Source organism: Cadophora gregata (assembly GCF_030347475.1).
Source record: "Cadophora gregata isolate MNR1 chromosome Unknown scaffold_12, whole genome shotgun sequence".
NCBI lineage: Eukaryota > Fungi > Ascomycota > Leotiomycetes > Helotiales > Ploettnerulaceae > Cadophora > Cadophora gregata.
Window position 1 is genome coordinate 1,915,158 of NW_026695935.1, and position 25,043 is coordinate 1,940,200.

Below are 25,043 nucleotides of genomic sequence, written 5' to 3' on the forward strand. Positions count from 1 at the left end.
TGGGCACGCGAATCAAAGGGATATCAGAACTTACTGGTCCAGTTACAACTCTCCAGAACCATATTTCTTGAGGACCTGCTCTGATTTCCAAAGGCAGCTGACTGGGATTACTACCACGTGACTGGCCTGCCCAAATTAGGGTTTCTTGGCTCCCCAGTCTTGGCTCTTGGCTTTGGAAAGTAAACAAACGTCACGGATATCAATTATAAGACTCTTCCAAGCAAGTCTGAACATCATATAACAAATGATTTTGGTGGAAATCATTGGTTAAAAACTATATATAGGGCTTTGTCATGTCCGCGCTCGGAGCCGGCGTTTCCGGCTGCTAGGTTAAACACACACTCTCGGATCCCAAAACCAACACTCCAACATCCTGAACCTCACCTCACCTCACACAAACGCTCCATCACGTCAAAATGCTACGAAGAACACGCAAAGCAGTCGTTCATGTTACTCTATTCTTCGGAGCTCTTCTACTAATCGTATTCATCAATCTCCCACAATCAAACAGCAAGTTCTTCGCCTGGGATAAGGTTCGCTACCAAACGTCATCTGCATCACTTCCTGAAACCCGCGGCATCTGTCCTGGTCTGGACAAAACAACAAAGCCAGTACTCGTAGTATCACGAGTCTCTTCTGATGGAGACATCAACTGGTCGGATAGCCTGTCTGAAAAATATCATCGATGTGTCTACACGGCTGATGCACCGCTCGACAAAACTGCCGTGCATTTGCAGGTCCCGGCGAACCGTGGTCACGAGGCGATGGGGTACCTGACTTTTCTGATTGATAATTACCAGAATGTTCCCAAAGCTGGAGTGGTGTTTGTTCATGGATCTCGTTGGGCGTGGCATAACGATGCGCCGGATTACGATAACACGGCTCTCCTTTCAATGCTGAATGTCACTTCTGCGTTGGCGCCTTTTGGATACCACAATCTCCGCTGTGACTGGAGTCTCAGTACCTGTCCATTGTCTACAGCACCTCAAGGAAGTTTAGAGACTTCTTCGCAAGCAATTCTTGCACCATGGGATGCACGAGCGACTTCTGACGCGGCACTCCCAATAGCCTTGGCATCGATATTTGGAGGCGAGGGTTTTGCAAAGTATGGACCAAAACTATATCTCGGCCGTACTGCTACAGTACGATCACAATGCTGCGCACAATTCGTCGTTTCGCAAGAAAGTATCTGGCGACACTCCCATGAAGAATACATTGCCCTTCGACAATGGCTTCTCGACGGCCCAGCCAACAAAGATGCCGCACCTCCAGACGACAAAGTAGCTGGTCGGATCATGTCTTACATCTGGCATATTCTCTTCATCAAGCAAAAGAAGAGTGACATCTCCGCCGGTGTCGTCGACCTCGACCAGCTGAATAATCAAGCTTGTCCGCGTGCCGATGAGTGCTACTGTCGACTTTATGGACGTTGCAATCTTCGTGGGTGTGAAAAACCTGGGAAGTGCCTGGGCCAGTATCAGTTGCCTCCGAAGTTGAAAGCTCCGAATGGTCTGGAGACTGCAGTTTCTGATTCGGATCAGATTAAGGTTGGTGTTTGGGGGAAGGATGGCCTCAAGCATTGAGTTGGCTGTAGATCTGTGGAGATCATTCGCATCTGAAGACTTTAGAGACATAGAGACTCGGTGTGAGATCGCAACTGGCCGTCAGGCGAAGGCAACTGTTGAAAGGGAGTTGCGAGCACGCATGCCACCTCGCGGCTACAAGCCATGATTCCCGGAGATTGGATGCAAGCGATGCTGCGAGGTCCCGACGGTAGAATTAAATCAAACTGAAACGACCGGCAGTGATGAGAAGAGGAAGTCTTTGACATGGGATCTAGCATGTGTGAGTGCTGGAAATGCAAACAAAATTGCTGTGTTCGGAATCTCTGCAAATCTTTATCAGCGGTTCAGCCTATCCCGAAATCGAGCTGGAAAGATCCTACAAACTTCAACATGGCAGCTGTTCACAGTATGAAAATGATAAGGCTGTATATCTGTCCCCCGGAGCCGGAAAGTGGAGGTGGGACTTGTGCTGTATTACAACCTTTACCATCTGCTAGATATTGGTGGTGGCTAGAAGTGTCCATCAAAGATAGTTCAAGAGTATTCGGCGTACTGAGTCTTGCTATGCTGTGAGGTCGGCCGGGTTGCTTGCAATGTGCTCGGAGAAGTCTCATTGAGGCGACAATCTCATCGAAGCTCCATGCGGGAGATAAGGACTCTACCCGAGCCGATTCGTATGGCAGCACAAATAGACCTCTCAATTCAAATTGCATCTGCAAAAATTGCGCAGCCCGATATGAGAATCCGTCTGATCCGAATGATCTGGCTTCCCAAACTTACACCTTTTCTCGATAACTCGAAAATATCTGGAGAGGTTTTGAGAGTTGCTGGAAGAATTGTTGAGGAAAGAAGCCGCTGAATTGTCGCCTGGCACTATTTGCTCGCACCTTAAGTGAGCGTAAACAGGCAGTGCAGAGAGATTGTCGGGAAAGTCAATAATGAGAACCTTCTACATTTCACCCCAAACCAGGGGGAATGCATAAATCCAGCATAATGGGGCTCTTATCGCTCTTTTCTTCTGTCCTTCCCTGCTTCAGCAAGGTCCAGGTAGACCGTAGCTGTGGCTAGCACATTCTGTGTCGAAGTTCATTCTTTTATGAATCAAGGACCTTTGGTACAATTTGAGAAGTACTCAAGATACTACTCCTTTCAACTGGGACTCAAGTTCGAAGAGGTCAAAACCAAGCAGGGAATCGGAAAGTTCAAAGCATACAAATAACACAACATCCGAGGCAAGCGCCAAAAAGTTTGACAGCCAGCGCTTGCCAGCTGTCTCTCCCAGAACATATGTAGACAGACCTTCATATTCATCAATCCATCCACTATCAAGAAAAGATACAGTAGTTAAATTGAGGGAAACTTCCCATAGCCTGAAAAATGATGTTCGTGTTGCCAAATTTGCACCCTCGAAGTCAGGTGAAGTCGTCAAGCGACCGCTGGCGTCTCGTCGAGTTCACCGCTCAGCCAGCTGCCCAATCAACTGCGATCTCGGTTGGGCAGAATGCACTTTACACCTCGGCTTCTGGTAATAAACCTTTGACTTGTAAAGTTAAGCATATTTAAACCTTGCAGCACGCAATTCCATCCGTTTCTCAATCTGTCCTTTTTCCTTGTATACCTATCGTGTTTCTGCCCCGCGGTTGTTATTTCGTTTTTTTGCAATACAGACCTGTTCTTCCCCCCATAGGCGCGTGCGAACATGAGAACGGTCAACAGTGGAGCGCCAAATGCTCCGTACTTCACACCCCTCCAGTCTCCAGCAGCTGGCACTGCTCTGGTTCCCAACCCACCAACACTTTTCTCTCCTCTCAAGATCAGAGATGTGACATTCCAGAACAGAATATGTAAGTCTCCCACCCAATCTCACTCTGTCCTTCAGTTATCAACCTCCAAAACTCCATTCTACCCCGCCCCACCTTCCCCAGCCCATCTCTTCCCTCTATACTGACACCCTCTCCCTCTACCCAGGGGTCGCCCCAATGTGCACATACAGCGCCTCCAACGGCCACCTCACCGACTTCCACCTCATCCACCTCTCCGCCTTCGCCTTCCGCGGCGCCTCCCTCACCATCATCGAAGCCACGTCCGTCCTCCCCAACGGCCGCATCTCCCCCGAAGACGCAGGTCTCTGGACCGACAGCCAGATCGCGCCCATCCGCCGTATAGCCGACTTCCTGCACTCGCAGAACCAGAAGATTGGTATCCAGCTCGCGCATGCTGGACGGAAAGCGAGTACCTTGGCGCCGTGGGTGGGTGATAAAGGGAGAGGAGTCGCGAGCAAGGAGGCGGGTGGGTTTGAGGATGATGTTATGGGCCCGAGTGCGATTTGTTGGGGGCAGGGGTTTCCAATGCCGAGGGAGATGAGTAGTCAGGATGTGAGGGATGTGATTGATGGGTTTAGGGATAGTGCGAGGAGAGCTGTGGAGGGGGGTGTGGATGTTATTGAAATTCATGGTGCTCATGGGTACTTGATCTCCTCGTTTCTCAGCCCGATCAGTAATCGCAGGACGGACAAATATGGCGGGAGCTTCGAGAACAGGATCAGACTGCTGGTGGAAATTATACAAACTGTTAGGACGGTGATTCCGAAAGGGATGCCTTTGCTGGTAAGAGTCAGTGCTACGGAATGGATGGAGAAGAATGCTCCGGAGAGCTGGGACGTCGAGTCTACGATTAAGCTCGCGAAGCTACTTCCTGGCCTTGGAGTCGACTTGTTGGACGTCAGCTCAGGAGGGAACAGCGAGTCTCAAAGCGTGAGCATATTCAATGACTACCAAGTTGGAATCGCCAGCCAAATCCGCAAAGCGCTCTACGAAGCGGGAATCAGAGACTTGTTGATCGGCGCAGTAGGCATGATCACCGAAGCCGAAGCTGCGAAGAAGATCGTGCAGAAGGGGGATGATACAATTGAGATCACGGATGAGAATGGAGGGCTGGCAAAAGCTGATATTGTGCTTGTCGGAAGACAGTTCCTTAGAGAACCAGAGTGGGTATTGAGAGTTGCATATAGACTCGGTTTGAAGGTTCAGTGGCCGGTGCAGTATCAAAGAGGGCAGTTCATCAGAGGGAGTAAGATTTAGATCTAGATGAAGATACCTACATAGTTTCGCATTTGTAGACAAAGAGTAGATAGATGGATGATAGACTCACACATATCGATCACTTAACAAGCAAAATTCTCTTCAGCAGCAATTTCGTGCCATTCATGAGATAGCTATGATACACCCACCACCTACTCTAGACTCCCAATCCACATCTCCCAACTCCAAACAAGAAGCAATCGCAAGTCTCGACTCCCATCCCACTCTACCCATTCCCCTCAACTCCCATACCGTGCCGATAATAGCGTCCAAAGCCAACCCCCTTACTCACTCACTTCCCACCCACAACCCAATTCCAAACACCCGCTACCACGCCAGCCGGTCCAGCCAGTCAACTCGGACTCGAAGCCTTAGGAGGGTACTGCTTGCCTTCGAAGTCGACCTTAGGCTCGCACTAAATCACCATTTTAAAGTCAGCCTCATGTCTTGTCACCTCGTCCATCATCTCTCAAACCACCAATTGGCTCACAGAACGCAACGAAAGAGAGAACAAAAAGAAAGAAACGTACAGTACACCTCTCCTCAGCAGGAATATTGTCCATCACAGCAGGGATGTGCTTTCCGCAGCCCCACCATGTTGCCTTTTCTGTGAGAAGGGGTGAGAAGTTAGTTGATTGAATGATGATAAAGCTAACAAGGAGGGAGGGGTGAAGTGGGAGACGTACGGCATGTTGAGCAAGTGGCTTTCATGCACATTCTGGCGATAAGGTGTTTTGTCTTTCTTGGAATATTTGAGTGAGAGATTTGGAAGAGTTTTGAGATGAAGCGGGTCGAATTGAAGTTTATCGGCTTGGAAGTTTTCAACTGTGTGATTTGATGAATCGATTGATTTCGTTGAATCTATTGATGTGGCTGTGATTCTTGTACTTGTAGGTGAGAAGAAATGAGGTGAAGTTGCTTTTATGTTTAGGTTAGGAAGGTGGGGGAGGGGTACCTTAGTGAAGTGGCTGCCGTGCGGCTCGCCGATGTGGCGTCAAGAAGGAGGGGCAGGCGCGAGATCTTCGGGATCTTTCCGGGCAGCAGATTAGCGAGGTCGACGAGGTCGGCGACTGGATTTGATTGGTTGAGGATGTGAGATGTCAACATTCGCTGCATGCACAGGATACAGGACCTCAAGAAGAAGGATACATAATTTTTCTGGAAGTCGTGGCTGGATTGGGAGTGACTGAGTCTCTACGACAGGTAAGTGTCGCACCAGATGGATATAAAGCATTTTGGTAGGCTCTTATTGCTCAAAAGAAGAGTATCAGAAAAGAAAAAGGATTTGCTGATCAGACTATCACCGGTTTAGAATTAGTAAGACGTTTGCGATGGGGATAGCTAAAATAACCGTAACTCTGGAATGAAGCAGCGAGGAGAAGGAAACTTGACAATTTAACAGGTTGGCAACAAAACTCAGTCTGGCAACAAAGTTTACTCCGCTAAGAAAATTAACCTCTTTCATGCACTACGCGGAACACTCCTCGAAGATTTCATCAGACAAATATCCAGTATCTTCACACACTAGTTTCCCAAGCTACAACGAGTCAATTGTCCAGCATCACACTCCCACTGCCTTTGCATTCCCTCTTGTTTGTTCTAGTTGTCGCTTGGTCCCAAGAAGACAACCCTTTTTCATGTAAGAAAAGATACTTCATTTCCCAGCACCTGCGGGTCAAAAACACTCATTCTTCGACTTGAACATATTCACTTACACCCGTTGTGTACCCATCAGTCAATACAAATAATCTCCATTTTCAGTCTCACTTCCGATTCCCAACTCCCAGCAAAATCACAGAATCTGTGACTTTCGGTACTTTCTTCAACAAGTGTTGAAATGCCGATTTACCGATTCATTGATTTCAGACTTGAAAACCCCAATACCATAAAAAGCCATCAAAAAAGCTTAAATTCCAAAGTCTCCACCTTTCTCAACTTTTAGACAGCCGGAGCTCAATCTTTGCTTCTCTAGAAAGCTGAGAGAATAGCTGATATTCTGCACATGTACAAACATGAAAAAGGGCTACTAATACGCGCTTTCTCTAATTCTTACCCTTTCAATGGAACTCAAAAGACCGAGGTTGTTCCTGGGTTTTCTTAAATTGATTGGAAACAGGTATCATCGCAGTTAAGTTCCATTGGCAGAAAAATTGAAAATGATAACAACAACGACAAAAGCCCCTCCCCTCAATCATTGATGTCCATTGAAAATCCTCCTAATCACTAAAAAGTCAAGAAGAGTCAACACAACACAACAATAAGCATACCTCAACTGAATATTGACTCTTCGACGCTCCTCACACGGCATGCGTCTTCAGGTGTATGAGAGCGATACTCAGTTAAAGTCCAGAAACGCTCCATGTATTTAATTATACCCCTTGTCAATCCTGGTAGCTCAGTGAATCCATTGAGTGGGGTTCACAAATGAATAGCGTTGGAAACATCTCTTCATTCTGTTCTTGGAAATTTTAGCCAGCCCGGCGGATATTCACTGCTCTATTCTCATTCTGACTCTCATATTTTGCCAAGTCGGCTCTTTCTCAACAGACAAACTCCCAGATATCTATATAATTCCCCTCGCCCCTACCCCCTCCCCCCAGAAGAGAAGCACAGCAGTCTTGTATGGGAAAGAAACACCAAATTTCGGACATTTCAGGTCACTCACTCCAAAATCCATGTATTATTAATACACATGAAATCACATAAATCCCATCCCATCTCCACCACCAAGCCTAGCACAAACAATCAACCCCAACCCAGATAAACCATGGTGACAAGAAATATTCAACGGTAAGGTAGTTTTTGACAACAATTCTCTATTCGATAACAATCCCCTCATATCTACACGCAAAAAACGGCCATCATTACCCCGTACCCTTCAAAGCCTAAATCCTGAATTCTCACATCCCGCATCCTCGCATGCTCAACTCCCTCAACTCCATCCCCCACACCCTCCAAATCCCCAAAACACTAAACACCTTTCCCCCATCCCCCCTCCTCTCTCTCTCCAAATCAATTTGCCCCTCCACACACACACCTCAAAATCCAACCTTCTCTCCCCCAACCCCCACGCATAACGCAGACAAACTGAAACCACACACCACTCCATCTTCTTTTCCTCCCCCATCCCATTCCCTCCCATTCCATCCTATAGTTCACCCCATACCTCCACAGCATCTTCATCTTCGTCTTCATCTTCATCTTCATCTTCATCTTCATCTTCATCTTCATCTTCATCTTCATCCACGCTCTCCAATCCACCGTGTCCAAGTGAAAATCCACCGTTCCCTTCCCCTTCCCCTTCCCACTACAAATCCCCAATCCCAAAACCCAAAAACCCTTAGACTCCCGCTCCAATCCAGTCAAGTCAAAATCTCCTCCTCTCCTCCTCCTTCCTCCCCCTCCTCCTCCCTCATCTCCCTCCACCCTTCAAACAAACTCCCATCCCATCCCATCCCATCCTCATCATCCTCATCATCCTCATCACCCTACCCTATCCCATCCCATCCTTATCACCCAAGAACCAACCAACCACCAACCACCAAACTAATAATATAAAATAAGCACAACTATCCACAGTCTTTCTCTCTCTCTATACTATCAATTACCAACCACCAATTAAACCAACCACCAATTAAACCAATCAATTGATCACAGAAAAAAAAAGAAATACCTGCGGTCGGTACTTCTCTAGTTATCTATACCCTACTCCTACTCCTAGTACTACTACTACTACTCCCATTACTACTAGTACCCCTAGTACTACTAGTACTTGCTCCCCACTGGTCACATCACGGTGTTGAATGAGATAGCGGTGGCGGTGGTGTGGTTGGGGAGGTCGGGGAGTCATCTCTCCGGTGCTGAACCCCTCCCTCCCATCACCAGCTTCAACCCCACTACTCGAGGCCATTCTTGATTAGGGGCTTAGGTGAATCTACCTTACCTGCCGGGTTTGGTTATAGTTAACCTAGCCACCCGTAGCGACGGCGTGAGCAGCTAAGTTTATTTGCACGACATTCGAACGATTCACAAAGCAAGTACTCGTACCAATCCAGAGACAAAACCGAGTGAAGGAGCAGAAATCATTCTTCATTCTTCATTAGAAAGCGATAGCTATTTCCGTAATTATAAAGCAAATCCCTATGCATACGATAAGGTGTGGTATCTCATCTCCCAATCCATCCATCCGATCCCTGGGAATCATCAAGCACGCCGAACTAATCCCAAATCGTACACATTAACACACTCAACCCTGTAACTCCTTTGGAGCTGGCCTCTCCTCGTCCCTATGGCCGTGCTTCTCATCAACACTCTCACCACTGCTAGCAATCTGGTGCGCAGCAACACCCTCACGTTGGAACTTCGTGTCATGAGACTCCTTGTTCTCGGTGAGGGTATACTCCTCCTTATCGAGATCCTTGTAGATGAACCAGAAGAGAGGAGCAGCGATGAATCCGACGATGGTTGGTCCAGCGAAGACCCAAGTTAGGTATGGATCCTTGACGAGGCCAGAGAAAGCGAGACCAAAAGCATAGGCGATGGCGCTGGAGAAGAGGTTCATGGCCGAGACCAAACCACGCATGTTCTTCGGGGCCATTGAATAGGCAATTCCGAAAGCAGGCACGTTGACGAAGAGCTCAGAGATTCCACCAATACCAACGGGCAGGGCAGTCCACCAGATGGTGATGTCGGCAACAGCAGAAAAGCCGTCCGCATCAACACAATCGCTTGTTCCTTGCTTTCCGCAAGGACCAATCTTATAGGCATAGTAGTTGAGAACGGTATATCCAATACTGGCGACTGCTGCCATGAAGAGTCCAAGAGTGATCCGTTTGATGGAGCCAAAGCGAATGTTATACTTTCTGAGAAGAGGGTAGAGTCCATAATTGAGAATTGGTGCAGTGATGATGATGGCCAAAGGGTTGATGTTGGAGATGACATCGTTGGGAACCCCGTTCGTCTTCAACATAGTTGTCAACGCTGATTGCGATCCACCAAGACCGTTATCATTGATATTCTGGATTGGGAAGAACATGAACATTCCAGTTGCTTGAAATGCACGTTTGACGTCGTCAACAAAGACATCGTTCCATGGGACATCCATTGGGTGGCCAGAGGCGGCGATGACAGAGGGCTTGGCAGACTCGAAGAATCCTCCCTTCTTGGAGAATATTTTCTTAAGACCTCCACGTTTGAAGCAGATGCCGACGATTCTGAAAACATGTGGTAAATCGCTTCCTCCTGGTGGGAGGATTCTAAGCTTGTTCTTGAGGTACCAGAGCATAGCTGGGAGTGGGAGATAAAGGATGAGTGGGATGCCGAATGCCAGCCACCATCCGACGTCTTTCGCAGAGTAAGAAGTTCCAACGTTGACGAAACCACCAATGTTGACCATCATGTAGAACCACAGCATGACTCTCTCTGTTGTCGCTTCGGGGTCGATGATGACCTTCTCGCCAGTGACAAGAGTCTTGATGGTGAGCTTGGTCTCCTTCATCTGATCCAGAAGCATAGGTGAGATGCAAGGTTTGAACATGGCTGCTTTCTGTCAGCAAGTGCCACACCGGAGTCGAAAAACAACTTACCAGCACCAATCGCTAGAATGTAGAGACTGATGAAGTATGGGATCTTGGCATTTCCGTTTGCCAGTAAATTCTTCGCACCGGAGACAACCATGATAACGTGAGAGATGCCGCACACGAAAACACCGACGAAAACCATCTTGAAACGGCCAGTCTTCTGATCTGCGAGCCAACCGAAGAAGACAGGCATGGCATAGACCAACATATTGAAAGATTGCGAAACGGCAGAGGCCTTCACAGTTCCCATTCCCAAAGCACCAGCGGTGGCTTGGCCACCCTGGCCACCCTTTGATGGAGCACCCCAACCATTACCTCCTTTGGGAAGGGGCCGGTTGACGAAATTTCCAATCAAAGGCTGAACACCGTAGTAGGAAGCACGCTCAGCAAACTCAACCAGGCAGAGAGCGTAGGCGATCCATGGGATAGATCCTGGTACGCGACGAAGAGTGTGTCTCTCTTCTTCGGTGGGCTCGTTGACGTGAGCTCCAATATTCACGCGGTCGGCATCAGCGACAACCATAGAGTGCTTGCCTTCGAGGGCGAGATGGGCATCGGCATGAGTGCCCGCCAGGGTGGTTTGCGCATCGTAGACAATGTTGGTCGCTATATCATGTCAGATTAGCATGTTCCAGTAGAAAATCATGGCACATATATCACGCACCCATTGTGTCGATCTGAACTCGCTGTTGACGCGGATGGTGTAAAAGGTTGGAGAGTGGGAGGACGAGGGTCTTTATGTGCGTTGCCCACAGTCGCACGACAGATCGCGCCTGCCTTCTAGGGTGGCCTGTCGAGTATCTGTTCACCTTCTCAGTTCAACCCATCTGCCCTTCCCTTCCCTTACTTTGAATTGCAGACCCGGCGGAGGGGAAGGTCCAATGTAAAGCTGATCCGCTATCAGTGGCCATCACGGAGGCACTTGTCTCTATGGAGCAGCTGCAACGAACATCTGGCTATTTGTCGGTGTGGGGTACAGGGGATTGACAAGGCCAGGAAGGCAGGTTGAGCATCAAATCGAGTGCCACTGCGGCTCAATCCGACCAGGTCTGAAGACGATCCAGCCAATTGTGACCATATGGAGGCCATTGCATTAGTAGAAACAGAGTGCATTCATATCCACCACCCCAGCTGATAGGCCCGAAGCGGTGGATGCATCGACGCTCATGTCGACCCTCAAAAGCGGACGCGCGATGTAGCTCCATGCGGAAGGTGTGTGGATTGCCAAGATAAGAGCGTAAGATATCAAGGACGATGGGCACGCCCTCACGCCTCCACAGAGTCCGCACACGGCACAGTCTATCCTGATCTCCAGAGACTTGGCGATACTGTATCGTCATTGGAGCAGCTGACGTGAGTAAGCTGTCTTGAATCCCTATCAATTGATTTGATTTCCAACATCCAGCAGCCAGTATTCGGTGAGCGACAGCCAGACGGCGAGCCCGAGGTGAAAGGAGAGGACTGGTGATCTTCGCTGCTGGCTTTTCGTCGGTCATTGCCGAGGTGGGTGGTGGTTTTCTAGAAAGGCTCTCCATGTTCTGTGTTACCTTCTAAGTTCTGACCAGGTGCAGGCCAGGCCTACGAGTAAGCACAGTCGAACCACTCTTGCTTTCTCCGAGATCCAGCAACCAAACTTCAATTGCCGTAGTCAGACAGCGATACCGCAACACAGTGGAGAGAAGACCATGGCTTGTTCCATTCCACATCATCCACATTATCCATCCATCCAAAAGACCATCACAAATGTTAAGCTCAGTGGCGGATCGAAGCTCTCTCGTCCATGCAGCCAAGGGCTATCAATCCGCTCTACCCCTTAAGCGAGTCATATCAGCGCCCCTGGATCCAGCCTGCGCCAAAATGACCCGCGGAGCCAGCGCAAGAAGCCGCAATCGCCTTCTCTATCCAGCCACATCCCCGAAGCCACCAACAGATTGAATGGGGCATGCAAGGACGTCTCCTCGCCGCCGAGAGAAGACAAGAGAATCAAGAGAACGCTGGTGGAGGGACGTAGACTTGGGGGGAAGGTCAAGAACACTGGCAAAGCTTGAATCGACGTATTTTGTTGGCTCCATCACGATCCTGTTACAGTGTCGCACACGACACCCTCGATACTCGGCTGTAAAGACAAAAGCGACAACGATGACGAGTGCTTTAAGTTGGACCAACAAAGGGGCACCCCATCATGATTATCAACTCCAGCAGTAGTCCAGTGGGTAGAGGCGACTTTTTCGCCGCACCGGATGGCTTCTCGGAGGTAACCCGATCATCACTACCGTATAAACTTTCAGTGGAGAGCCAGCGTTCGCCTGCCCGCGAGAAGCACCGAAGAAGATGGAACAAACAGGCCATACAGACCCGACATCGGGATATAATGGGCTGTTGCTCGGGTACGTATTCTGTGTATCAATGAAAATGGGGACTATGGTATCCGAAGTCGCCTTTTTGAAGACCCTGCTTTCTCGTGCCAAAAATCGGTATCAGTCACGTGCCCTCGCCGGATGCGCCGGCACCTCACACTCCCTCAATCATGGCCCCCAACCTTCCAGAGTACCTTCACATCCCATCAACCAAGCAAACATCCAGCGTTTTCCAATCCAATCCTTATCCCTCCCTTCCCCCTTCCACCCAAACTACTCTCGGACAACTCCCGCCAAATCTGACAGATAACTTCCACGCTAAAAAAAAGGAACCTTGTAATTTAGCTCCCGTGCTTCGTTGCCTTATTCCGCTTTAGAAGCTTGGAAGGTCAGCGTGGTAATCTAGAAGATGTATTTGCCAGGGGTGGAATATTGCCTGCTTGCTTACTTGATTGACTGGGCCAATTAAATATACCAGTTGCCTAACTTGACCTCACGGTGTCTTCTTTCAGCCTTCTTCCTCCTCGATCTTACAACCCCAACTCTAACACGAACACGAACTCACACCATACTTACCATTTCACTCCTCGCATTCAATCAACACTCCATTATCTACATCCAAACCGAGATGAATATCTTCTCGTCTCTTCCCTGTGCTGATACCACCGATACAGCGTTGATAATCGTACAATTTCCCTTATCCAGGGCCGATAATCTTACAATATCCATTCAGGGCAGCCAAGCTGTTAATTAGCAATTCTTTACAGGCGTTCCCAATAGACGAGCCTAGAAAATTCGAATATCAGATTATTCCTGTCAATCTTCTCACCGTTTCAAAGATTCAACATCTCCAGACATTCTTTGTTCCATCAAATTCTTCTAGGAGGAGCTGAAATCTCGGTTACTGGCATCAAGATTTGGTTGCATAATCGCTGTATTTGCGGAAGCTGAAAGGTTATAGGATCTCAGCTGTTTCCCTAAAATTTTACGCTTCATTTTAAACAACCTCTCATCTCGTATCGCATGTGCCAGCTCAAAATTTTAGTTTTGTGGTCTCTCATGATGGATTTCTTTCTTTTTCAACATGGGCCACATCAAATGAGATTACTCTTTTGTGAAAGAGTGCGAGAGACAAGAACCTAGGTATACAAGGGTTTTGGTCAAATGGAGTGGAACTTTTGATTTTTTCTCTACGCATTTCAAATCATACTCTGATACCCGAACTCATTCTTCATGTTAGATCTCTAGTATATATGTATCTCAATCACTCTTAACCCCCTTCCTCACACAAGCTCTACCTGTGTTGCAGTGTTGTTGTAAGTCCACCTCATCACATGATCACCAACTGCACGCTCCCTAAGGTACCTACGTTTCCTTCCCAAAGAGGCAACTTACCTACCTTCCTGCCAACACCTTCACACAGCCCTACACAACCCTACTTTACCGATCTTTTCCTACCAACACTCATCTTAGTCCAAATACCCGGATATGAATATGGTTATTATGCATGCGAGTCTGAGCTTACTTCAACGTCTTCGAGCAAGGAAGCTAAGGCGGATATACACCATTACCGAGCGGGCGGGATCAATAAATGAACGGCAAACAGAGCGAAAAAGAAATGTGCAACATCAACGTCATACTTTCTCTATGTAATTTTTATCAGAATTTGGAAACAATCAAAGTCTGCTAACATTGCTTCCGCCGTCCGGTTCCTTCAATGTGGATGAGGGCTACTAGGTAGGTGGGTCATTCGTCAATTCAGAGCAGTCTCATGTGAAAGATCAGATTGGATCAGACCACGCAGCTGATATATGCTGACCAGCAATGTCGAGAACAAGAACAGCCAAATATCATCCATGCAATATCCCATCCAATACGACTCCAAAACTAGCTTTAGCTCCTTACCATTACATAGCTCAAAGAACCCCACGAATCTCCCTAACCCTCTGATGTGACTGCTTCTCCCTTCTCACATCCTTCTATGGCCCCCACCAAGCACCTCTCCTAGGCCCCCACCACCTCTCGCTGCCACCCTCAGACCTATTTCTACTGCCGCTCCTGTACCCGGGACTAAGAGCAGATCTATCTCCATTACCTCTTCCGAATCCACTTCTATTCCCATCATTCCCATGCTCTGCTCCAAGCCCGCCTCCAAACCTACCCCTACCCCGACCTCTATATTCACCTCTGCTCCCTCCTCTAGACCTACCACTGAAGCCACCTCTAGCCTCGCCCCCAAAGCCACCTTTGTTCCCTCCTCTGTTCCCTCCTCTGTTCCCTCCTCTGTTCCCTCCTCTATTCCCTCCGCTTTTCCCTCCTCTGTTCCCTCCTACATTCCCTCCTCCATATCCATATCCTTCCCCTTGGGTACTCTCATATCCATCCTCATACCTTTCCTCATTCCGACCCTGATATCCATGTCCATGTCGATGTCCGATCCCTCCTCCAAGTCCACCAGAATATTCATCCTCATCCCCATTCCCTCTATCATATCCATCCTCACTCCAACCCCCATGTCCATATCTACGTCCATGTCCATTCCCGCCATTGTAACTCTCACCTCCATCGTAACTCCCACCCCGATATTCGTCCTCATTCTCATCCCAACCACCACCATACCCATCCCCATCCCTCTCCCCACCCTCATACCCCTCCCAACCCTCCCCACCAAACTCCCCCTGCCCACCTCCACCTCTACCTCCACCTCCATCCGCAAGCCCACCCCTCTCCCTGCCCCTCTCCCTCCCCCTCTCCCTCCCCAAATCCCTATTGTTATACTCCTCCCACAAATCCTTCAACTCCCAATCACGCAAAAAGAGTCCCCCAAACGTGGACTTAACATCTCCCGTTTTTACGAACCGGCATATGTACTCCGTGGCTTCAGTATCCGTGCACCCGCGTTTCCACATTATTGCCCTCCTGAATTCGGGGATCGGGATGCCGATTCTGATGATATCCATGTTTTTTTTTGGGTGGGAGAGGGAGAAGGGAGAAAGAGGGTTGGACTTGGGGGATTTGGTGGTGGTGGTGGCTGTTTGTTGGCTGAGGTGAGGGATTTGTAAGATGGTTGCGAGGTAGATTGCGGTGTAGTGTTTTGGGTTTTGGTTCGAAGGTTGATGTGTAAGACTATGGTATGACGTGGTATGGGTGAAAATAGTGGTTGGGTGTATTGAGAGGTGGAAAGAGTGTCTTAAGTAAGTGCTTGGTGGATTTATATAGATCCGAGAGTATACGATTTGTTTCAACCTGGACCTCCATGAGTCTTGAGATGGAAAATTCTGTGAATCAAGGTCCTTTATGGCGAGATTTGTCATCTGAACTGATCAGACGTGATTCTGGTATGACTTTCGGATATTATTGTGTGGAAGTAAGTGCCCACGCATTAACAGGACAGTTGAAGTTTGGTATGGAGGAGCAACAGGTATTCCGCCATTTTTCTGAGTTCCCCGTTTGCCAAGCAGATATGTGACGGAGGACCGGCGACATACCATCGCGTATTCTGATATCGTGAACCGAAAAATCTCCTACACTGAAAGATTTTCCGCTCAGTTTGGGGGTTTCCTGGCCCCTTCATATTTCTGATGTTGCTACATCAATCCACTTTTTACATGGATTAGATTTTGTCGCTGAAGTTCCCCCCAGTCAAGTTTTGGAAGGTTATGTATACCGCATTCAACAAACCCTTGTCTCGCTTGGTGCCAAACAAAACGCGACGGGAAATACCAAGAGTTCAAGAATTAAGTTGATGATAAAAGTCACGCATTATACATAACCAGTGTCTTCCCAAAGCTATATAATACATTCAAACCCAACGACTACCTTCCACTCTTCTCTTCCCTCCTCCGCTTCAACCCCATCCCATCCCATCCCATCCCCTAGTTTGGATACTCCGGATTAACCGCCCTCCACTCCTCCCATCCCTCCTCCTTATACATCAACACCCCATCCCTCACCTCAAACACCGTCCCACACTCCCAATCCGGCCACACACACTGCACCGGATCCTTCCCCTCTGCACAAACATGTTCCGGCACCTCCCTCTCATATCTCTGTACCATCTCCTTCAGCTCGGCATCTTCCACTATCAAAATCCCTGAGTTGGGACAGTGGCGCATTGCGCCGGCTAGGTAGAGCTTGTTGGCTTGGGTGCGGGCTTCGTCGTAGGTGAGTTTGGCTGGAGGTGGGGGTGCAGGAGAGGAGGAAGATGAGGATGGAGGAGCAGGGGATGGGGAGGGTGAGGGAGAGGGAGGAGAATAGTGTTGGATGATGCGGAGGAGGAGGGAGTAGGTTACGATTGTGGAGGTGGGGTCGCCGCCTGAGAGGTAGTATTTTGATTTTTTGCGGAGCTCGTCGCGCTTGGGAAATGAGAGGAATGTCTGGTCGGAAGGTGGTGTGGATGACATTATGAATGGAATATTATTGATTAGGTTTCAGTCGTTATGATGGGGCGTAGCTTGAAGTCGAAGAGCAAAAACTGGGGAAGAGAAATTAGTAGAGATGATATGATTTTTAAGTAAGTCCCAGGAACTGACTTGGTTATACCTGATTTGAGAGGTCTCTGGTTTGGAATATTGCTGCAAAAATTACAGTCATCTCAGATTCTCGCTCAGTATAAGAGAATGGTGGGAATGATTGAACACCGGACCTTTATGACTCGAAAAGGCAGTCGATTAAATGATGCTTAATCCGCTATTCAGACGTATGGCAGCGCCATTTTAATCACAGTCACGCATTTTCTTTACCAGTCTCGCAAATTCATGAGAGCAGTATTTTTTCTTGGCCGGATATTCTCTATGATACCGAAAAAACGCCTACTGGCTCCACCTAAGCAACTGCATGAGCTTTATTCAAATAATCGAGGGCCCTAGGAATATCAATATCTGCTTTGTTATGGCTGCACAAATTAAGCGAGAAATTCGCGCAGTCACACAAACCACACCACCTAGTCACCAAAAGCGCCATTCCATACAACAAATCAACTCAAAGCTGTTTGATCCATCAATTTCTCATCATGAAAACCATCCCAGACACAAATCCAATCTCCATTCTCCCAACTGATGCGCAACAGGACCGCCACAACACCATACGAAGACTCCATCCCCTTGCCTCCTCCTCCAGCAGTGAGCCATTTCTCGATCTGTTCACGAAAAGACTGCAATTCAACATGAAACTTCCTACCCCCTAGCGGAACGAGGTGGCGAGGACCAACCGTAAGACGTACAATCGATGACGCCTCACAATACCCCACAAGTTTGCTTGAACGTAGAATATGCCTAAAGATTCGAGTCTGGGTACTGGTTTGGATTTTTGATGAGAGATAGTAATATAGAGTATCTGTGAATGCATTATTGCGAGGTGGTGTAAAAGAATAATCGTGCTGGAAGGAAAGGAGGAGGACGACGCTGGGTATTCATGAATCTTTTTGAAATGTCTTTGACTCAAATTACGGACAAAACAATAAATCAACGAACACCAGCTATTCCCATCAAAAATAGCAATCCTTGTCAAGTAATTTGACTCCGACATACACTCTCCTTCTTCGCTGCATCGATTTTTCACACCCTTACTTATCGAACGCCAAACCTCTATATATACTTCCGTCTATGTTCAACACACTACACATCTTTCTCCCCTGCAGACTCCACATCAACAAAGGCTAATACGCCAAAAATAACACAATTTCCCAAAAGCTTCCTTAAAACTACCAACCATGCCCCCAAGAATCCCAAATGCCGGCGGTCTACACCCACAAACACCCGGAGTAGTACTAGCAGGCCTTCCTACTCCCATCCATCAGCAACAACCAACCCCGGCAGTTCCACAACCAGCTGCTCCCCAAGCTACTATCCAGCAGCCTGCTCCTGCAGTCCAACAACAATCAGTTCCAGTGGCTCTTCAACTGGTGCCGCAACAACCAAATGTGCAGCAAGCATATCCTCAGCAACTCATCCCAGCGCAACAAGGAAATCAGATACAAGCCCCCTTCCCACAACTCATCCCTATTCCTCCCACTACCCCACAAAACATCCCTCCAGCCCCTCTCCCTCAATACCCTCAACTCCAACTCCAACTCCAACCCACACCCATCGCCATCGTCGCACCACCTCTCACCCTCACCCTCCAACACTCACCGGGCCTCATCACTCTCACCGACCTCCTCACCGCCCTCACTTTCTCCAAATCTAACGCTACCCCTCATCGCCTAGACCCTCGCAGCGCAGCTATCGCAGCCGTGAACGGGTATATTGCGCAAGGTGGGATAGCGTATGTACTTTGTGCTGAGGGGTTGACGTGTTTGGTTAGTGATCAGGGCGTCTTGGGGGTTATTGATGTGTGGGTTCGGGCGGGGATGCCTGGTAGGGCAGGGGTGGTTGGGGGAAAGGGAAGTGGGGAGGGGAATGGAGGGTGTAGTGAGTGTGAGAGGGAGAGAATGGGAGGAGGAGGGAGTGGTGGGTGTAAAGAGTGTGAGAGGGAGAGGGGTGGGTGTCGAGATTGTGGGGGTTGTAGAGAGTGTGATAGGGAAGAGGAGAGGGAGAGGAGGAGGGAAAGGAGCAGAGATAGACGGGAGAGGAGGAGGCGGTAGACCTACAGCACATGGACATAATAAGTGAGAGCTGAGAGAAGGTGGAGGGAAGGTTAGCACCAAGATCCTGCTGGATGGGTAAGCAGCTTCTTAAGACGGGGTTTGCTTGCGAGCATAGCATTGATGTTCGTCGTTGGATTTAAGTGAGAAGGAGCGCGCACAATCTCTTAACAGTTCAGTAAATAGAAAAGCCGATCTTCAAACAGACCCTGACATCCAGCTTACATGCTTCTAGTACATCGCAGAGAATCGTTTCTCATTCCCTAGCGTACTGGAGAGGCCCAGACCAAAACGCCATCCAAATATCAGACGCACCCAAACTCAATCCCCTTCCCCACGCTCTACCGATGGAACACCGCACTCCCCGGCACCCACCCCTTCTCTCTCACACAATACCACGTATCCGTCTCACTGGTATCATTCCCTCCACTTGTATTTTGATCAATACTCGCATAAAGACTCCACCCCAACCCCTCCAAACACTCCAACATCCTCATCAACAACATCCTCGTACTCATCGTCTCCTCACCCGTCGCCCACCAAGGATACCCATTAATCTTAAACTCCCACGCATTCAGCGTACGATCCTTCCATCCACAATCCGTCTGCAGCAACCGCATACTCGAAAGCAAATTCTTGAATGCCAAGCGCAGCTGCTCGTCCGCGCCAATCAGGCGCAATCGATCGCTTTTGTTGAATGAGATGGCTATCCACTCGCTCGGTGGAGGAGGCTGTTGCTGTTTCCGGAAGAATAGTGTATCTTTATCCATCTGCTTCTTACTCACATCCGTACTCGCATGTAATATCCACCCGACTGAGAACAAATACGCCAACACCTCCCTCATCACCACGCGCGAACATATCGCGTCAGACGACTGCCCGTACCATGGGTTCCCATACAATTTGAACTCGTGTGAACCGCCATATTTCTGCTCGGCTTGGAGGCCCTTGGGGTAGGTTGTTTTGATTACGGTGCGGAGGCCATCGATTTCGGTTTGGGTGAAGGAGAGGAGGCGGATGCGGTCGCTGCGGTGGAGGGAGAGGGTGGCGAAGGAGGTGCGGAAGGGGGTGTATGCTGGGGCGAGGGGGGAGGAGGTTGATTGTTGGATATTCTTCTCGAGAGGAGCGGATTTCTCGTTAGGGTATTGGGAGTTCATTGTGAGGTTCGAATATGAAGAGCGAGGCTTCAGCCTTATGACGTCAGTGAGGTCAATCGGTCAATCGTATGTGTGATGTTGACCTTGTGAAGGATTTTTGGTGTATATGAACCTCTTTGTACTTGAAGAAGAAATTAGTGAAATTGATTTCCTGTAGATGAGAAGAGTTTATACATACCCGTGGTGATCATCAGCAAGGAGTGTAAGTGACTGCCTGGCGAGGCTGTACAATTCCCATTGAGGCTGTGCGGCCGGGGTCTAGCGCATCATTTTACCCAATCCAATGCTTGACGGACGTCTTCTGATCTGGTGCCGGATGTGAGCCGACTAACTCAATTGACTGCGGCTCCTTTTAGTCAGGTCAGTATATTTCCAAGCTGTATGAATATTTATTGTGAAGAGCCAAAGCTGTGTCGTGAGCTTCATTTGGGCTTGGCATAAAATGCTCCATTGGTTGAGGGCTTATTTCCAGCATAAGGTAGCTGATCGCAACCTCTCTCCACAATTCTTTCCCTTCTTCCAGCTTCAAATACTTCTGATGTGGAAGGGCTTGAAATGCGAAAACTGGTTTATGCTTGAGTCAAAAGGACGCCTTGATCTGTAGCTCTGTTTCCACTGTGCATGGAAGGAAATGTCTGCTGACCCTTGGGAAAATTGCGCCGTCAATTCGTTAACGATAACAAAAATCCGGTTGTCTGGCTGCCAGACTGCCAATGCCACTGCACTGATATCACTCGGAGAGGTAACATTTATCATCTGTGGTCAAGTGTAGATATTCTATGACTTGTACGACGTTGATGCTGTGGCGCCGAGCACGGATGCAGTTCCACCGTGTGGCTGAAGCTTCATTGGAATTTCCGCACCCTCAGAATCTAAACCAGAACAAAAGCCCTTCTCAACTCCCAACAATACACCCAGCTTGATGAGGCCATCATGTCTCCTCATCAGGCGCTTCCACCACCCAACGATAGCATGTTTTCAGCAACGAACATTGCTTACCTTAGCGATCGAAACTTCCTGCGATGATACCAGCGTAGCAGTGCTCGAGAAGCACCCAAACAATTCCGCAACCATCCACTTCAATGAGAAGATCACATCCGATAATCGCGCATACGGCGGAGTCCATCCCGTCGAAGCACATATCTCGCATCAAAAGACTCTCTCCAGTCTCGTGAATCGAGCTTTGCTGAGTCTCCCCATCCAGAAATCGACCGAGTCTCTCGAGAACGCGATATTCGTGAAGGGTCAACATGGCGCCACACTCAGGAAGAAACCTGATTTCGTAACGGCCACTCGTGGTCCTGGTATGCGAGCGAGTCTGATAACTGGAGTTGATACTGCGAAGGGGCTGGCTGTGGCATGGCAGGTTCCCTTTCTGGGCGTCAACCATATGCAGGGCCATGCACTTACGCCACGACTGGTGTCTGCATTGGATGCTGGAAAAGAAGGACTGAAAGGCAAAGACAAAGATCCAGAATTTCCGTTCTTGACATTGCTTGTGTCTGGGGGACATACTATGCTGGTTCACTCGCAGTCTCTCTGCAACCACGAAATACTGGCAAATACTACGGACATTGCGATTGGAGATATGATTGATAAATGTGCTCGGGATATTCTACCTCCCTCTTATCTAGAAGGTGCCAAAGATGTCATGTATGGTCCTCTACTTGAATCGTTCGCCTTTCCAGACGCCCAACCAGAATTTCAATACGTCCCTCCAAAGTCCTTTGGCAGTCCTCGCCATCCAATGAATCAATCATATAATTGGAAGCTCTTACCACCATACTCCACACCTGGTCGAGAGGGCCCAAAGGGACATGCAGATGCATTCACATACTCCGGGACTGGCGCAGCAGTCAGAAAAATCGTTGAGCGAATCCCTGGAATGGATGATTCAGAACGCAGAGCCCTCGCCGGACTGGCCATGATGGTCGCATTCGAACACCTCGCCTCTCGAGTCCTTTATGCCCTTGAGAGACCCGAGATCAAAGTCAATACCTTAGTCGTTTCCGGTGGAGTCGCAAGCAATCAATTTCTGAAGACCATTCTCAGGACTATACTAGATGCTCGTGGGCACGAGAATGTTAAACTGGTGTTTCCACCGCCGAAATTCTGTACCGACAATGCTGCTATGATTGCATGGACTGGTATCGAGATGTATGAGGCAGGGTGGAGAACTAGTTTGGAGGCTATTGCTATCAGAAAATGGGCGATTGATCCTAAGGCTGAGGATGGTGGGATCTTGGGTATTGATGGATGGGAGAAGGTGGATTGGTGAGTTTTGGTGATTTGATTTGATACCCATTTTTTTTTTTGGCACAATACAGCTGCGCAAAGTCTCTGCTCTGATCTGGCAATGTTTGAGTGAACCCTGTGGTACTGCATCGCATTCGTATCCCACTGCCAATCGCAGACTAGGCCATACAACAACCTCCATTACTAAACATTCCTCGTCCAGCCACTCTACAGTACTCTTTGTAGTCCATTTCCACTCTCATATATTCTTCCCCGTTCCCTTCGCCTTTCCCTTCCCAGTCCCTTTTCCTTTCCCTCTCCCGTCCCCTCGCCCTTGTACCTTGTACACATTACACATCTCACGCAGGTGTTTATCATCAGCAACGGAATCCCTTTCCTTTCCCGTTCCCGTCTCTCCCCATCCCATCCCATCCCATTCCATACCTCCCGTGTCTCAGCCCATGTCATCGTCCTTTACACATAGAGAAAGTCGGCATCTCAGAAGATAATTGTATTCCTGACAAATAATTCCTATCCTCGCCCTACCCTTCTCATGCTTAGGGTGGAGCGGAGCGGGGGGGATCTCGCACTCAGGAAAATGCCAATTTTGCAGTAGGGATGTAAGATTGGCGTCTAAAGGTAAGTGAGCTTTACAGTTTCCGCTTCCGCTTGTGGGTGCGGAGGTGGAATAGGTAGGTTCTGACGACTACAAAGCATTCCGCTTGCTGATTTGAGATTTTGGTCTAATTGGAGAAGAGGGAAAGCAGAAGATTTAGCTAGTTATCAGAAGTCCGAGATATTGGCCGATGTGAAAAATCAATGCGAGGTGAGGTGAAATACTAGTTTTAAGAGCGGTTCTTTTATGGGTTTTCTGTTGGGGCTTGTATGATTGACGACTCATACTTGTTTGGATTACAATATTCGGGGAATTTTCATATTGGTCCTGATAGTGTTTAACATTTGTTTAGGGGAAGAGCCTTGGAGTTTCGAGAACACTGCAGCTACCCCCGATGTCAACATCAACATCAACATCATCATCAACATCCCTTCTCCTCACCAAACTCCCTCGCGAGATTCGAAGTCTGATATGGATATTCTGTATTGGAAACCAAGATATCCATCTCGACTTAGCCCTCGCACCAAACAAGAGGTCGGTCCTAACACAACCACTATCCAAAATTGACCCCCTTGCTCTGCTTCTTGTTTGCAAACAAATGTGAGTGAGCAAGCATTCCTTACAGCATACCAGTTATAGACCTCGAGGAAGAATGAATGCTGACATTTTGTCTAGATCCATTGAAGCCCAACCCGTCCTTTACACAACCTCGACTTTTCATTTCACATCTTTGACTGCAACGGCAACACTCACTCAACTCACTCACACCCTGCCCCTTTCCACACTATGTCTCATACGCTCCCTCCACCTCACATACACGCTCCCCACCCTTCCTGTAGCAGAACCTCATATCGGGATGACTGGGTACACTCCACTTTGTGAGAGTTCCAACTGGTTAGCAATGTGGGGTATTTTGTGCCCTGCGAATGAGGACGAAGACGATGAGTATGACGTGGGGAAGGATGAAAGGGAAAATGAGAGTGACGGCAGGGGAAAGAGTAAGGGCAAGGGTAGAATGGGTCGTTTGGGGGGATTGCAGGGATTGAGAGATGTGAAATTAATTATCAAGGTGCCAATTTTGACTGGCCAGAAGGAAGCGTGGAGGGCAAGAGAGAAGGAGATTCTAAGGGATGTGAGGACAATGAAGAGTTTCAAGGGGAGGTTTGTGCTTGTTTTACCTTGGGAGAAACGGGATTGTCCAGGTACTGAAAGTGGGGATAATGGCGGACTGGGAAAAGACAAAGTTGATTTGAGTAAGGAGGTACGTGAGGAAATGTGTAAAGGGTGGAAGATTGAGAGGTTCGTTGGAGATGCCGAGAAGGGGAAGACTGTGTTTGCTGTTTTTGGAGCGTGGGATATGCAGCGGGAATTGGAGAGGGTTTGGGGGTCGAGATATCCAATAGGTTTGTGATCAGAAACTATAGGAGGGAAAATCAAAAAACTGCAGGCAATATGTAGAAAAATTATTTCCTGGGCATTTGAAGCAGACTTGCTTTAATTAATGCTTGTTGTTTGTCTGTGCTTGTTGTTTTGTCTGTGCTTGTTGTTTTGTCTGAGCTTGTTGTTTTGTCTATGCTTGTGCTTTCTGATAAGTAAATATACCTCCAACACCATGCACTGCGATTGATACAAAATGTGTTATTGAATTACCTGGTAATGTTCTTAATTTAAATTCCAGCCCAGTTTTCACTAAGAAATTATAGTTTTTCTTCAACATATGGGTGTGCAAAAAGAAAATCCGTAAAGCTGGGTGTCTGTTCACTGCGATTGTCTCGATACCTTATATTTATCTGCCCCCAGAAATTCGATCCACATTCAAAGACTCCTAGGAGTTGCATAGGTCGCATTACACTATTTACATCGTGGCAAAA

General features: G+C 48.3%; 9 protein-coding genes across 9 annotated transcripts; 5 read left to right on the plus strand and 4 right to left on the minus strand.

The window, feature by feature from the left end:
- The first annotated feature begins 385 nt into the window (after positions 1-385).
- Positions 386-2,938, plus strand: ONS95_003421 (uncharacterized protein). The gene has a single exon (XM_058496732.1). It carries the CDS (start codon positions 417-419, stop codon positions 1,581-1,583), a length of 1,167 nt encoding a protein of 388 aa, XP_058353984.1. The 5' UTR covers positions 386-416; the 3' UTR covers positions 1,584-2,938.
- A 184-nt stretch (positions 2,939-3,122) lies between these two features.
- Positions 3,123-4,738, plus strand: ONS95_003422 (uncharacterized protein). The gene is made up of 2 exons (XM_058496733.1): positions 3,123-3,409; positions 3,534-4,738. The coding sequence occupies exons 1-2, from the start codon at positions 3,265-3,267 to the stop codon at positions 4,643-4,645; spliced, it is 1,257 nt and encodes a 418-aa protein (XP_058353985.1). The 5' UTR covers positions 3,123-3,264; the 3' UTR covers positions 4,646-4,738.
- A 4,153-nt stretch (positions 4,739-8,891) lies between these two features.
- ONS95_003423 (uncharacterized protein) lies at positions 8,892-10,892 on the minus strand (the record flags this gene model as incomplete). Its single annotated transcript, XM_058496734.1, has 3 exons — positions 8,892-10,183; positions 10,231-10,830; positions 10,889-10,892. 3 exons carry the CDS (start codon positions 10,890-10,892, stop codon positions 8,892-8,894), a joined length of 1,896 nt encoding a protein of 631 aa, XP_058353986.1.
- Positions 10,893-13,836: 2,944 nt separating this feature from the next.
- ONS95_003424 (uncharacterized protein) lies at positions 13,837-16,102 on the minus strand. The gene has a single exon (XM_058496735.1). The coding sequence runs from the start codon at positions 15,893-15,895 to the stop codon at positions 14,561-14,563; it is 1,335 nt and encodes a 444-aa protein (XP_058353987.1). The 5' UTR covers positions 15,896-16,102; the 3' UTR covers positions 13,837-14,560.
- A 354-nt stretch (positions 16,103-16,456) lies between these two features.
- Positions 16,457-16,984, minus strand: ONS95_003425 (uncharacterized protein; the record flags this gene model as incomplete). The annotated part of the gene is made up of 1 exon (XM_058496736.1): positions 16,457-16,984. One exon carries the CDS (start codon positions 16,982-16,984, stop codon positions 16,457-16,459), a length of 528 nt encoding a protein of 175 aa, XP_058353988.1.
- Positions 16,985-18,291: 1,307 nt separating this feature from the next.
- On the plus strand, positions 18,292-19,164 carry ONS95_003426 (uncharacterized protein; the record flags this gene model as incomplete). Its single annotated transcript, XM_058496737.1, has 1 exon — positions 18,292-19,164. The coding sequence occupies one exon, from the start codon at positions 18,292-18,294 to the stop codon at positions 19,162-19,164; it is 873 nt and encodes a 290-aa protein (XP_058353989.1).
- A 91-nt stretch (positions 19,165-19,255) lies between these two features.
- Positions 19,256-21,229, minus strand: ONS95_003427 (uncharacterized protein). The gene is made up of 3 exons (XM_058496738.1): positions 20,965-21,229; positions 20,500-20,670; positions 19,256-20,442 (listed from the first exon to the last, which is right to left on the minus strand). Exon 3 carries the CDS (start codon positions 20,319-20,321, stop codon positions 19,506-19,508), a length of 816 nt encoding a protein of 271 aa, XP_058353990.1. The 5' UTR covers positions 20,322-20,442; positions 20,500-20,670; positions 20,965-21,229; the 3' UTR covers positions 19,256-19,505.
- Positions 21,230-21,243: 14 nt separating this feature from the next.
- ONS95_003428 (uncharacterized protein) lies at positions 21,244-22,599 on the plus strand (the record flags this gene model as incomplete). The annotated part of the gene is made up of 1 exon (XM_058496739.1): positions 21,244-22,599. One exon carries the CDS (start codon positions 21,244-21,246, stop codon positions 22,597-22,599), a length of 1,356 nt encoding a protein of 451 aa, XP_058353991.1.
- Positions 22,600-23,566: 967 nt separating this feature from the next.
- ONS95_003429 (uncharacterized protein) lies at positions 23,567-24,657 on the plus strand (the record flags this gene model as incomplete). The annotated part of the gene is made up of 2 exons (XM_058496740.1): positions 23,567-23,772; positions 23,848-24,657. 2 exons carry the CDS (start codon positions 23,567-23,569, stop codon positions 24,581-24,583), a joined length of 942 nt encoding a protein of 313 aa, XP_058353992.1. The 3' UTR covers positions 24,584-24,657.
- Between the last annotated feature and the right edge of the window lie 386 nt (positions 24,658-25,043).

Bases quoted from the DNA above. Each gene is read 5' to 3' on its own strand.
- ONS95_003421 (XM_058496732.1), top strand. From the start codon at position 417: ATGCTACGAAGAACACGCAAAGCAGTCGTTCATGTTACTCTATTCTTC.
- ONS95_003422 (XM_058496733.1), top strand. From the start codon at position 3,265: ATGAGAACGGTCAACAGTGGAGCGCCAAATGCTCCGTACTTCACACCC. The intron at 3,410-3,533 runs GTAAGTCTCCCA...CCCTCTACCCAG, and splicing joins GACATTCCAGAACAGAATAT to GGGTCGCCCCAATGTGCACA.
- ONS95_003424 (XM_058496735.1), bottom strand. From the start codon at position 15,895: ATGACAAATCTCGCCATAAAGGACCTTGATTCACAGAATTTTCCATCT.
- ONS95_003427 (XM_058496738.1), bottom strand. From the start codon at position 20,321: ATGAACTCCCAATACCCTAACGAGAAATCCGCTCCTCTCGAGAAGAAT.